This window comes from Lepisosteus platostomus, chromosome 26 (genome assembly GCF_059453375.1).
Source record: "Lepisosteus platostomus isolate fLepPlt1 chromosome 26, fLepPlt1.hap1, whole genome shotgun sequence".
NCBI classification, from domain to species: domain Eukaryota; kingdom Metazoa; phylum Chordata; class Actinopteri; order Semionotiformes; family Lepisosteidae; genus Lepisosteus; species Lepisosteus platostomus.
Window position 1 is genome coordinate 6669034 of NC_142636.1, and position 13576 is coordinate 6682609.

Genomic DNA, 13576 nt, shown 5'->3' on the forward strand with positions numbered 1-13576 from the left:
AGGGGATCCCCATTACCTGTAAAGCGCTTTGAGTGGAGTGTCCAGAAAAGCGCTATATAAGTGTAAGCAATTATTATAATTATTATTATCACGGCTTGATTTTTGCAACTCTTTGCTCTATGAGCTTCCTAACACTCTTCTCGGGAAGTCGTGTCCAAAACTCTGCAACCAGACTTCTAACTTGGCAGCATATTGCTCTACTACATTATCTACATTTTGGTGTATTTTGTGATCGTGCCTTTTCTGTGGCTGCTCCACTGTTATGGACTGCCCTTTCTCAGACCCTCAGACAAATTCTTTGACTCTCTTCAAATTCAAAACTCAACTTTTTACTAGGGTTTATGTCTGATTGCTGCATCTTCTTACCCAATCCCTACTGTGAAGCATGGTGGAAACAGAATTGTTATAGTTCTGCTTCTCATTTCTGCTCAGCAGGGACTGGACAAGTTGTCAAACATGAGTGCAAACTGGATGGAACAAAATCCAGGAAAGTATTTCATAATCATTTTCTGTCAGACATAACTGGGGATCAGACATACTTTTAGCCAGCAGCCATATCACCCCGCAGCTCACAACTGGCAGCCCACTGATGCTCAGGAGGCATGAGCCTGGTCAGTACCTGGATGGGAGACCTCCTGGGAAGAACTAAGGCTGCTGCTGGAAGAGGTGTTAGTGGGGCCAGCAGGGGGCACTCTCCCTGCAGTCTGTGTGGGTCCTAATGCCCCAGTATAGCGACAGGGACACTATACTGTAAACATGCACCGTCCTTCGGATGAGTCCTGACTCTGTGGTCATTAAAAATCCCAGAGCATTTCTTGAAAAGAAAGGGTGCAACCCTGGTGTCTGGGCCTAATTTCCCATTAGCCTTTACCCATCATGACCTCCTAATAATCCCCATTTCTAAACTGGCTACATCACTCCGCTCTCCTCCCCCCTGAGAGCTGGTGTGTGGGGAGTGTTCTGGAACAGCATGAGAATAAGTCCAGGTTCTCCCACGGCCCAGACAAAGTCTGGATGTGAACCCTAATGGAGAAAGTATATCAGCCCATTAGTAAACCACAAAGAAAGCCAATCAAGGAGAAAGGCACATAGTGCACCATATGTGAAACATTAGTGCAGACATGCAGCTGTAAAGGTGGCCAAAGAAGCTCCATCCAAAGTGAATTCATGTGTCAGCCATCCTACAATCAACACACAGTTTAACATTAAACAGATAAGACTTTGATCCCAAACAGAAATTGAGGAATATTGACCAGCTAGCTCCATCCGGTCAGCCTTCTAAACATTCAATCATATTGATTTGTGCTCTCCTTAATGTTTCACTGTTCACATTGGAACAGTGCTCTTCAAATTATTCCCCCCCAACTTTCATTTGGTACTTCAACAGTGCTACCTAATCCTCAAAATCTGGCATCACCTACAGGTTTAGCAAGGTGAACTACACCAGTATCCAAGTGTAGTTACTTCACCCAGATTGGAGAGCTGCTTAAACTGTACAGTTCCATATTTAACTAGTTCTTAACCAAATCGCAAATTCAACAGGGAAGGGTCAGGTTTTTCCCCAGGCACAGCCTTTTGAGAAGGTTAAATACACTCCAGTTTCACACACTTGAAGGACAAAGGTGCATCAAGCAAGACTTGTTCCCCAAAACCCCTGTTAGTTACCCATAAATATGACAGGCTCCAGCTACATGAGGGAGTATATGGTAGAGCTGTCCAAGATATAGGTAACTGTTGCCTCCATCTTCTGAAGATCAGAGGCTCCTTGCCTTGAGTTTACTTTAAGTACAAGCAGACTCTGCAGATGAGGCTCTTGAACCACATTCAATTTGCAAAGTTAAAACACAGAGACACCATCTAGGATTTCCAGGCTATTTTATTTGGCTCAGAAGGTAGAAGAAGCTTCCACATCTGCTGCTCTCCTCCCAGGACCAGGTCACAGGGTGCTCAGACCTGGCACCTCTGGACTCGGCCATCTTTGCACACAATCCAGAGGATTCCTCGGTCATAGGACACATGCCTGGCCACACCAGCTGCCCTTAGAGCCCACCATCTACTGCCAAAGGGGTTACAGGCATCAATACCAACCCTGCAGGAAGAGGCACAGGGTTAGATCAGCCTAGAATTAGGACAGTCATTCATGCACCCATGTGTTATCCCCTCCACCAGCTCACCTCTTGAAGACCACTCCATTCCTGTTCACCCCATACACACTGCCATCTGAGCCCACCTCCACCAGGGACAGGGAGCCCTGAATGGGGTACCACCTGTCAGAGCCTTTGCAGGAATCCCCACTCACATCCAGCTTGACAAAGATCTGGTCCAGCCTGTTCACTCCCCAGCAGCCAAAAGGTCCACAGGAATAGTACTTGAGGGAGCCCACAACAGGAATCCAGGGGATGTTGCCCTGGCCAGCATACTGCAGCACAGGCCCACTGTTCAGGCAGAAGATGGAATTGGCAGCATTGACACCAACCACGAACTTGTCTCCACCAGCATCAATCTGGATGAGGGAGCCTGCAGAGGAGAGCAAGGAATACAGCTGTTCTCAGGAGGGGGCAGTGCAGTGCACATTTCTGTTACAAGGGAGTGAAATAGCTGCCTTCAGCCAGAACACTCATTGACAGGTAGCCTGGCAGAGACCCAAAAGCTACCATTTCCAACCTCTCTAGATCAACTGTAGCCTCACCTGGTTGCACTGGGATCCACCTTCCCCGAAGCCACTTGAACACAAGGCTGGCGAGACTCACACTCCAGAGCCCTGCTGGCCCCACACTCACATGTTTCCCCTTCATGGCCAGGGAGACCCAGCTGCTGCCCTGGTAGATGACCAGGTTGTCTGCATTGTCAACTCCACACACCCTTCCAGCACCAGCATCTATCTGCTTCAGACTGCCAGGCACAGCCCGACACTGCAGGGCTTCAGCCACAGACACTGGGGAGGAGAGGACGCCACTGGGTCAATGAGCACCAACAAGATCAAGTGGAAGGAGCCCGGGCTTAAGGCAACATGGGATCATGAGCATCCAACAGTGATGGACTAAAGACACAGGACAGGAGAAACAAGCCAGTGCATTAATGCATCAGGAGAATAAACAAAAGGATTTTTTTTAGGCAGCATCCATACTCAAGACCCAATCAGCTAAACTGAAACCTACAGTAGTTGTTCCTCCTGCACCTGCCCTTATACTGCTCATTTTAATTAGTTTGTAGTATATCCAAATCTTACCTAGAAGACATCCCACAAGTAAACACAACACACAGCCTCTCCCTTCCATGTTGATGAGTGAGCACACAAACCTCATGTAGACTATAACCCCCCACAGTGGCCTTTATATAGTCAAGACTGCTGGGCTTCAGCTCCTACACACAGCTGTCTAACCAGGTGTTAAATTGTGAACCATAACGAGCTGCTGATTGAATCACTCAAGTATCAATTACAGAAGACATCATTAATTATATTCTTTCCATAGACCTTATCCTCAGGGTGTAGGAATCATGGCAACAAAAACTGAAATTGAAGCCCAGTGCTTCAGATAGTCATGAGCTGGATTAGTACTAATATCAGCAGGGACATCCTCCGGTAGTGCAGGTCAGGGGTGGTCACAGGGACAGCTAGCACACAAAAAACTCTGTAATTGTTTAATGCAAAAAATAACTGAATTAGATAACGAGACAACAAGTTTAATTGCAAAGCTGAATATTTTGTTACTCTTGTTCTTTGTCCAGAGATATTTTTTTTTCATTTCAGATTTCATCTCCCAGATTAAAGATTAAATTTTCCTGAGCACTGAGAGGAAAATATCTGGGCCCTAGATTGAAATATTTCAAGTCCAGTCTTGTTTTCTCAGTTAATGTCATGTGGGAGAGGATTAGTGATAATTAAAATCTATGAAAGCACAAGTTCCTGCATTCAGAATGGGGAATTAATGATACTGTAGCTCTTAAAGCACTTAATTCACGAGTGACCATTTGGACAGCACAGTGGTGTGGATTAAGGACTGCAGCCTCACAGTTCCTGGGGTTGATGTCCATCTGAATTTCCTGCTGTGTGGAGCTTGCATGTCTTCCATGTGGATTTTTTGTATGGGACCAGTTTGCTCCCATTTTTGAAAGGCAACCTGGCTTTTCAAAGTAGTTTACATGTATGTAAAAAGTAATGTCAATGATTAAAAAATTGCAGTTGGAGAAAGTGTGGACATTCAAAGGAAATGATCGATTATGGGAGAAAGTGAATCCAAGGAAGATACAGGAAGAATGGAAACAGGATAAAAGAGATTAGAAATTGGTGAATGGAAACAGTGCTTGAGCCACACACCTCACCTCAATGAACTGAATTATCCTTTTACTCAGCTTGAGAGAACCAGCAGAGGCCATTTTTAACAATGGAATTGGGCCCAGTGGTGTCACTCCTTTACTATAACAGCTGAACAAGTGAAACAAGTGAAACAACTGTTTTCAATGGGTCCTGACACAAGGTTATACTTTGCAGAAGTGTCATGACCAACTCAGCCCTAAATTCCATAACCTCTTTCAGAAGTCACTTCCCACAATTAAAGGTCTAAGGTTGGGGCAGATAAATGTTCCCCTGATTTTATTACTGTTGTAATAATTAATAATAATTTCTTACACTTATATAGTGCTTTTCTGCACACTCCACTCAAAGTGCTTTACAGGTAATAGGGATTCCCTCCACCACCACCAGTGTGCAGCCCCACCTGGATGATGCTCCAGTCCTCTCACACACACCAGCTCTCAGTGGGGAGGAGAGCAGAGTGATGAAGCCAGTTCAGAGATGGGAATTATTAGGAGGCCATGATTAATAAGTGCCAGGGGGAAATTTAGCCAGGACACCAGGATATCACCCCTAATAATTTTGAGAAACACCCTATGACTTTTAATGAAAACATAGAGTCACGGCCTCTGTTTTACATCTCATTTGAAGGACAGAACCTTTTTTTACAGTATTGTGTCCCCATTGCTACAACTGGGGCATTAGGACCCACACAGACAACAGAGTGAGAGCCCCCTACTGGTCTCACTAACACCTCTTCCAGCAGCAACCTAAGCTTTCCCAGGAGTCTCTCATCCAGGTACTGGCCAGGCTCATACCTGCTGAGCTTCAGTGGGCTGCAAGCTGTGAGTTGCACAGTGATAGAGTTGCTAAATTTGTTCTACAGTAATATACAGTATAACACGCTAACCCGACACTGGTCATTGCCTTGGCACAGCTCACAACACTGTTTTTTTTGTATTAAAGTCACTGATGAGATTTCATTTTTAAGTTACACCATGAAAGATAATGATAATATCAAATGCGGCAATAAAAATGTGGGTTTTGTATTCTGCGAAGCTCAGAAGCTTTTACTATTCTCAGGTTTAGTCTGATTCTTCTATGCTTTAGCATAAAGAATCAGTGCAAGAGCTGCACACTGCCAGAGGCTCAAAACACAAAGCAACAGAGCTCCTCTCAGCTCTGATTTTGCCCTGGAGCTGAAATGCTCGTCAGTTATTAAATGCTGCCCCCTGCTGAGAAAATATTGAAGAGGTCACTGAAATATAAAAACAATCTTTTCTTAGTATGTCATATTCTGTGGGTGTTTTGGTCACACTATATTTATGTCATATTTACAGTATGTCAAATTTCTATCACATTGCAAATTAATTGAAACCCATCAGACTGAGTCTTTTCTCTTTATAAACTACATGTTTAACCTCATTTATGAGTTGAGTAAACTACCTGTTAAGCATCTCCAATCCTGGTCTTGAAGGGCCAATGCACCTGTGGGTTTTCAGGTGTCTTCAGAAACGGGAGCTGTTGATGAAATTCAATTCAACTACTGATGAGCTCATTTATGTTAAGAGTCGATCTGGGATAAAACCTACAGATAGACTGATCTTCTGGAACCAGGATTAGTAACCACTGCTACACTGCTGCATCATCTTGTCAGGGTTGTGAATGATTTTCTGGTTGCATCTGACTCAGGGGCTCTCAGTATTCTTATGCACCTTGATATTAGTGCCCCTTTGTGCTCAAATCTTGCTCAAATGCTTGCAGACATTCATGTCTATCAAATGTGCTGTTTTTAACTGGTTCCTCTTTCATTTGACGGGCAGGCAGCATTTTGTTTCTCATGGTCCTCATAAATCCCTCATGGCCCCAGTCAATCGAGGTGTGCCTCAGGGTTCAGTCTTGGGCCTATTGCTCTTCATTATCTATATGCCCCTTCTCACTCAGATCATACGCAAACATGGTCTTCAGATTCATTGTTATGCAGAAAATACATTTTGCAGATTTCCATTAATACCTCTTCCTCCTCTGATCTTTCACCTTCATCACTTATCTCTTGACTGTGTAACATGAAACTCTTGCTGACAGCAAATTCCTTGAAACTTAAAAGTAACTGGTTTGGAGCAAATGTCAGCTGGGAACACTTTGGGGAGCTTCACAGTAATGGCGGATGGCTTCTCCATGAAGGCATCGGGTACAGGCAGAAATCTGGAAGTCACACTTAATCCTCTCCTTTCTTTTAAGCCCCATGTGAAAAATTTGATTCAAAATCTTTTTTCAACTTACAAAAATGTCCCCATATCAGGCAATTTCTATAAATGTCTGATGCTGAGGGCTCAATTCATTTATTGATAACATCAAGGCAGCTGTGTGCTCTATAGGCCTCCTAGTATTCTTCTCAGTAAGTTGCAATATGTGTAAATGTCTGAAGCTACCTGTAGGACTTCTATCCCACACCAGAACAGGGCAGCGTATCACTCCTACTCTTAAATCTATACATTGCTCCCCTATAAAGTCATGTATTCAATGAGATCTTACTGACTTTTAAAGCTCTGAACAACCAAACTCCTTCATATTTACACTCCTTACCATATTCTCCACTCAGCTGAGGCTGGTCCCTTGCTCACTATACCTGGGACTAAATCTCAGACTCTCAGTGACTGTGTCTTTTCTGTCTCTGCTCCATTGTTATGGAATTCCCTTCCACCAACTCCTCAAGAGACAAATTCTAGGATTCTTTTTGAATCTAAACTGAAACTCACCTTATTACTAGGGGAATGTTTGATTGTCGTACGATTTATCTTGAAGTTTTTATGTTTTACTTTTTATTGTATTTTCCTCATAATCACCATTCCTTAATCATTATGTACAGTGCCCTTGTGTCTAGAAAGGTATTTTATAAACAAAAAAATTGCAATATTTTGTTTCATGATAAAACATTTTACAAATAAAATACAATTGGAACATTTTGGTGTAAACACGCTGAACAAACAGCACATCACCCAGCCCTACTGTGAAGCATGGTGGAGACAGTAGTGTTGCTGTTCTGCTTCTCACTGCTGCTCAGCAAGCACCGGGTATGTTGTCAAACATAAGGGCAAAACAGATGAAGCAAAACCCAGGAACTTACTAGAGAAATATTTTCAGGCCAAAGCTACATCAGAATAAAGTGCAGATCCTCCTGTACACATGTGCACCATTACTACAGAGACGTGCAGCTATGATTGCTAGGAAGGGAGCTGCTACCAAATAAATTGAATCATTGCGTTTGAGTACTTATACAATCAACATACAGAACTGTGATACCTTCACCCTCAGCTTTCAAACATGAGGGAAAGAAATAAGGGCAGGAAGAATTACAGATGACAGGAGAACATTTGACATGTAAAGTCTCCTCATAGTTGATAACTGAACAGCTGTTTCTTGAAGGTGCCATTACAGTAACCTCAACAACACAGCTAGTTAGTTCCAGATTATCACAACCCATTAAATGTTTTTCCTTGTACTCTCCTGCGTGTGACTTCATTGTTCCACTTTGATTAAGTCCTGCATTGACTTAATCACTGTTTACTGGACTAATCATTGCTGCAGAGACAGTCTTGAATTTCACTTGAAACTTCTAGGGTGCTACCTAATCCTCTTAAAATTGGCATCAGTTGCAAGTAGTAGGTGAAGTATACCTGAACTCAGACATCCACCAGCATAGGTGAAGAAAAGTTGTGATAGAGCACCTCTTGAAATTACTCCAACACAACTCAGACATTTGCATCATTTCCATCCAGCATTGGATTTATTAACTAGTTCTGCACCCTTCTTTAGAGGCACTAGAAGATGTTTCAAGTGTCACCTGAATGAGATCATTTCCTTTATTAGAAGGAGGGGGAGCATGTACTATAACACCACCTAGGATTTACAGGCTATTTTAATTGACTCAAAAGGCAGAAGAAACTTCCACATCTGCTGCTCTCCTCCCAGGACCAGGTCACAGGGTGCTCAGACCTGGCACCTCTGGACTCGGCCATCTTTGCACACAACCCAGAGGATTCCTCGGTCATAGGACACATGCCTGGCCACACCAGCTGCCCTTAGAGCCCACCATCTACTGCCAAAGGGGTTACAGGCATCAATACCAAGCCTGCAGGAAAAGGCACAGGGTTAGATCAGCCTAGAATTAGGACAGTCATTCATGCACCCATGTGTTATCCCTTCCCCCAGCTCACCTCTTGAAGACCACTCCATTCCTGTTCACCCCATACACACTGCCATCTGAGCCCACCTCCACCAGGGACAGGGAGCCCTGAATGGGGTACCACCTGTCAGAGCCTTTGCAGGAATCCCCACTCACATCCAGCTTGACAAAGATCTGGTCCAGCCTGTTCACTCCCCAGCAGCCAAAAGGCCCACAGGAATAGTACTTGAGGGAGCCCACAACAGGAATCCAGGGGATGTTGCCCTGGCCAGCATACTGCAGCACAGGCCCGCTGTTCAGGCAGAAGATGGAATTGGCAGCATTGACACCAACCACAAACTTGTCTCCACCAGCATCAATCTGGATGAGGGAGCCTGCAGAGGAGAGCAAGGAATACAGCTGTTCTCAGCAGGGAGCTGTGCAGTGCACATTTGTTACAAGGGAGTGAAATAGCCACCTTCAGCCAGAACACACATGGACAGGTAGCCTGGCAGAGCCAGATGGATTCTGGGAGAGACCCAAAAGCTACCATTTCCAACCTCTCTAGATCAGCTGTAGCCTCACCTGGCTGCACTCGGATCCACCTTCCTCCAAGCCACTTGAACACAAGGCTGGCGACACTCACACTCCAGAGTCCTGCTGAACCCACACTCACATGTTTCCCCTTCATGGCCAGAGAGACCCAGCTGTTGCCCTGGTAGATGACCAGGTTGTCTGCATTGTCGACTCCACACACCCTTCCAGCACCAGCATCTATCTGCTTCAGACTGCCAGGCACAGCCCGACACTGCAGGGCTCCAGCCACAGACACTGGGGAAGAGAGGATACCACTGGGTCAATGATCACCAGCAAGATCAGGTGGAATCAGGCTAGGGTTTAGGCAACATAGAATCATTTGCATTTGACACATTAAGTGACTAATCAAGACACAGGGCAGGAGAAACAAGCCAACATTAGTGCATCAGCTAAAGTGAACAAAAGTTGTTACACATAGGGGAGTATAAACAAGTTCTTGCAGAACTTCACAGCATTCAAGACATTAATTTAATACAAACAGTACTTAAAGCATTACTTAAGCAAACACCTATACTCAAGATCCAATTAGCAACACACAGTTATTCCACCTCTAGCAGCCCTTACACTACTGCTTTGAATTTAATTAAAGCAACATCCAAACCTTACCTAGAAGGCATCCCACAAGCAAACACAACACACAGCCTCTCACTTCCATCTTTAATGAGTGATCTCACCAATCTCACACATACAGTAATACAACCCCCAGCAGTGGCCTTTATATACTTAAGACTGCTGGGCTTCAGCTCCTACACACACCTGTCTAACCAGGTGTTGAATTGAACTATAACGAGCTGCTAATTGAATTATTTCAATTGCAGAAGACTGAATCACTGGGCACATTTAAAGTTCTGAGTTTGTGGAAAACTTCTGTAATTATACCTATAGCTAAAAAAATACCCCTAATGAATAAAATGATTTCTGTCCAGTAGCACTAACTTCAAAACAACATTAAAGCCCCTCTTGTGTTAAATGTGGGCTAAAATAGTTTTAATAAAACTAAATGCTTGACATTTAGTTCCAGTCCTCATCCTGAAGGGTCAGTGTACAGTGCCCATTGGTTTTCTAGGTGTCTTCAGAAATGGAAGCTGTTAACAAAGTCCATTTAAGATACGGAGGAACTGATTTATGTTAAGAGTTCATCTGGGATAAAAACCTGCAGACACATTATCCTTCCAGAACCAGCATTAGTAACCACTGCTACATGTGAATGAGTTGATAGTTGCATCTGACTTGGAAGCCATACTGTACATATTCTTATAATCCTTGATTTTAATATGGCTTTTGACACAGTTTATATTTTCATGCTGCTCTGAAGCTTGCAGACATTCTTGACTATCAATTGGGCTGTCTTTAAATGTGTAGGCACAATGTCAGGACAGCCCAAATGAAGCAGACCACAGTTGTGAGATTTATTTTCCTCCTTTATTCACAATGTGTGCACAATGGGAGTTCCACAATACAATTCGAGCTCAAAGATACATAGCAAGCACCAGACGTTAAATGCACTTTCAGGTGGGGGTGGCTGATCAGTTTTGGATTTTTTGTGAACCCTGGACTGCTTTGATCTCTCTCAGTTGGTGAAATTTCCCACCCGTGTCTGTGGTGAGCCCCTTGATCTTGTTTGCGCTTGTTTGCAGAATGCCTCTACAATTTGCAATATTCATGACATTGACCTACATATTTCTGATCGCAAAGCTGTATTATTTAATGTCTGTATCCCTCTTTCATCAGTGAGATGAAAATGCACAAATTCATTTTGGAAATCTGAAATCTCTGAACCACTCTGATTTCTCGAATGCTGTGCTTAGTATTCCCCTTTTACAAAACTGGTCGTCTACAGGAATTGACCTAGTCAATGATCTAAACAGTGTGATGAATAGTACTTTGGATAAACTCGCTCAGTTTTCTTCAAGTGCTCCTCCCCATGGTATACACAATCTGAAACTAGCTGGATGGTGTCTGGAACCATCTGGCCCTGTGCTTCACACTCAGGCTCATAATGAACACCTGCAAGTCAACAGATTGTCACGTTCGTAACCCCTTCTCTTAAGGACGCTCCAGCCCTTCCTTGTTTTCTACTCATCCCCCTCACCTGCTCCCTGTTCCAACCCCCTTTTCAGTTCTCCTTAAAAGCCAGGCGCTCACTCTAGTCTGGGCTTTGTATTGGTTTCTGTACCAGGTGAGGCTGGGACCTGAAAGTTCCTGTTTCTTGTTTTTATTCTGTTTGTCTTGGATGGGCTGCCTGGTTTTGGCTTTTTGCCTACTCTTGGACTCCCCCTAGGACTTATTTCTGGATTGTTTGCCTTGGTCACACCTCCCCCCAAACACCAGTACACCATGGACGTGCCCCCTGTTTTCATTCCTGACTCCTGCATGCCTTTTTCCCTGTGTTTCCTCACTCTACCCTAGATTGTGTTGTCTGCATAGGGTCCTGAAAGAATGCTTTATTACACAGAGTTGCTCCAGCTCCTACATCCCTGATACAATTAGCTTAGGACTAGGACATCATAAACTCCTCTTTGTTTCACGAAACCCCCTGACAACTCTGCTTTCTCTGCCACCCCTGACCTCTCTCTTAAATCTATGCAATTGTTTCAATCAAAGATTGATGCTATACAACTACAATGATCTGAATCAAGCCTCAGCCCAGTTCTTCCAGTTTACCTTAGTTAACTCCCATCAAGTTAAAAAAATAACCACCTATAAAAGAGCTTCCTGTTGCCTAGATCCCATCCCTACCTCTCTACTGAAAGCTTGTCTCCCAGACATCTGCCCGTTAATTTTCAACCTCATCAACATCCCTTTCCCTGGGTGTGTTCCCTACTGCCTTAAAGAGGGCATCTATCACTCTTATATTGAAGAAACCTTGCTTGGACTCAGAAGTAATGATGAACTACAGACCAATCTCTAATCTATTGAATGTTTTAGAACATGTTGTTGCACATCAGCTACAGGCACATACTATATGCTAGCTAATGACTTGTTCGAGTCATTGCAGTCTGGCTTCTGCTCAAATCATAACACAGACTGCGTTTGTCAGAGTTGTGAACAATTTACTTATTGCCTCTGACTCAGGGGCTATAAGTATCCTTTTGTTGTTTGATCTTAGTGTTGCTTTTGATACAGTAATTCATTTCGTGTTGCTAAATCGCTTGTAAGCTTTCTTGTCTATGAGCGATACTGACTTTTTTATTATTGATATGCTCCATAATGGCCAGATTATATGCAAACATGGTCTTCAGTTTCACTGTTCTGCAGCTGATACTCAGAGTTGTGTTAAAACCTCTTCCCCCTCTGGTCTCCCCCCTCCTTCACTTGTCTCTTGTATGCGTGACATCAAACTCTGGTCGACATCAAATTCCCTGAAGCAAAATAGTGACAAAACTGAAATGTTACTGGCAGCAAATCTCAGCTGGATAAATTCTCACAGTCATGGCTGATGGCTTCTCCATTCATGTGTCAGCCACAGTCAGGAATCTGGAAGTCACAGTTGATCCTCTACTGTCTTTCGAGGCTCTTGTGAAAAACTTGTTCAGGACATCTTTCTTTCACCTTAGAAATATCGCCCACATTAGGCAATTTCTATCAGTGTCCGATGCCGAGTGCCTGATCATCAAGGCTTGATTTCTGCAAGTCTTTACTCTACGGGCTCCCAAACCCTCTTCTCAACATCTTGCAACATGTTCAAAACTCTGCAGCTAGACTTCCCAGTCACACCACACCCTGGCAGGATATTTAAAGTCACATATTTAATACAAGATCTTGTTACTGACTTTCAAGACTCTAAACCATCTGGCTCCATCATTCATCTCTTAACTCCTCCATGTTTACACTCCGGTCAGGTGAGGCTGGTCCTCTGCTCACTGTCCCCAGGACTAAACCACAGAGCTTCGGTGACCAAGCCTTCTCTGTCCCTGCTCCAAGTGTTGTGGAATGATCTCCTCAGATGAGAGACAGCTTTTTTAACTCTCTTTAAATCTAAAATTAAAATTGACCTTTTTACCAAGGCCTACATCCGATTACCTACAGTCAATGTCAGTGTTCTTGTTTTTTTTCTTCATTTGCTTTTATTGTACTTTTCTTGTCTTTTTCTTTATTCATGATGTACAGTGTCCTTGGGGTTGGAAATCAGTGTGATTATGGCCATCAGAGGTGAAATGAGAAACAATAGGCTTGGAGAGATCTTTAATCTTCACAGCCCTGATATGTTTCTCTAAAAGAGTAGGGGTGTAACACCGGCGTCCTGGCCAAATTTCCCATTGGCCCTTACCAATTATGGCCTCCTAATAATCCCCATCTATGAACTGGCTACAACACTCTGCTCTCCTCCCCACTGATAGCTGATGTGTGGGGAGCGTTCTGGCGCACTATGGCTGCCGTCGCATCATCCAGGTGGGGCTGCACACTGGTGGTGGTGGAGGGGAGTCCCCATGACCTGTAAAGTGCTTTGAGTGGAGTGTCCAGAAAAGCGCTATATAAGTGTAAGCAATTATTAAATTATGTTCTCTGAAGCAGTCTCC

The 13576-nt window shown here is 43.8% G+C and overlaps 2 protein-coding genes across 2 annotated transcripts; both read right to left on the reverse strand.

Moving 5' to 3' along the window:
• Positions 1-1858: 1858 nt before the first annotated feature.
• Positions 1859-3318, reverse strand: LOC148639849 (fish-egg lectin-like). The gene is made up of 4 exons (XM_088620812.1): positions 3230-3318; positions 2690-2935; positions 2175-2517; positions 1859-2089 (listed from the first exon to the last, which is right to left on the reverse strand). The coding sequence occupies exons 1-4, from the start codon at positions 3303-3305 to the stop codon at positions 1948-1950; spliced, it is 807 nt and encodes a 268-aa protein (XP_088476938.1). The 5' UTR covers positions 3306-3318; the 3' UTR covers positions 1859-1947.
• Positions 3319-7366: 4048 nt separating this feature from the next.
• Positions 7367-9742, reverse strand: LOC148639850 (fish-egg lectin-like). The gene is made up of 4 exons (XM_088620813.1): positions 9663-9742; positions 9045-9290; positions 8512-8854; positions 7367-8426 (listed from the first exon to the last, which is right to left on the reverse strand). Exons 1-4 carry the CDS (start codon positions 9709-9711, stop codon positions 8285-8287), a joined length of 780 nt encoding a protein of 259 aa, XP_088476939.1. The 5' UTR covers positions 9712-9742; the 3' UTR covers positions 7367-8284.
• Between the last annotated feature and the right edge of the window lie 3834 nt (positions 9743-13576).

Coding starts and splice junctions, on each gene's coding strand:
- LOC148639849 (XM_088620812.1), bottom strand. CDS start 3,305: ATGAGGTTTGTGTGCTCACTCATCAACATGGAAGGGAGAGGCTGTGTG. Junction 2,936..3,229: donor ACTTGTGGGATGTCTTCTAG/GTAAGATTTGGA, acceptor TCTCCTCCCCAG/TGTCTGTGGCTGAAGCCCTG. Junction 2,090..2,174: donor AATGGAGTGGTCTTCAAGAG/GTGAGCTGGTGG, acceptor CTCTTCCTGCAG/GGTTGGTATTGATGCCTGTA.
- LOC148639850 (XM_088620813.1), bottom strand. CDS start 9,711: ATGGAAGTGAGAGGCTGTGTGTTGTGTTTGCTTGTGGGATGCCTTCTA. Junction 9,291..9,662: donor GCTTGTGGGATGCCTTCTAG/GTAAGGTTTGGA, acceptor TCTCTTCCCCAG/TGTCTGTGGCTGGAGCCCTG. Junction 8,855..9,044: donor GTGGATCCGAGTGCAGCCAG/GTGAGGCTACAG, acceptor TCTCCTCTGCAG/GCTCCCTCATCCAGATTGAT.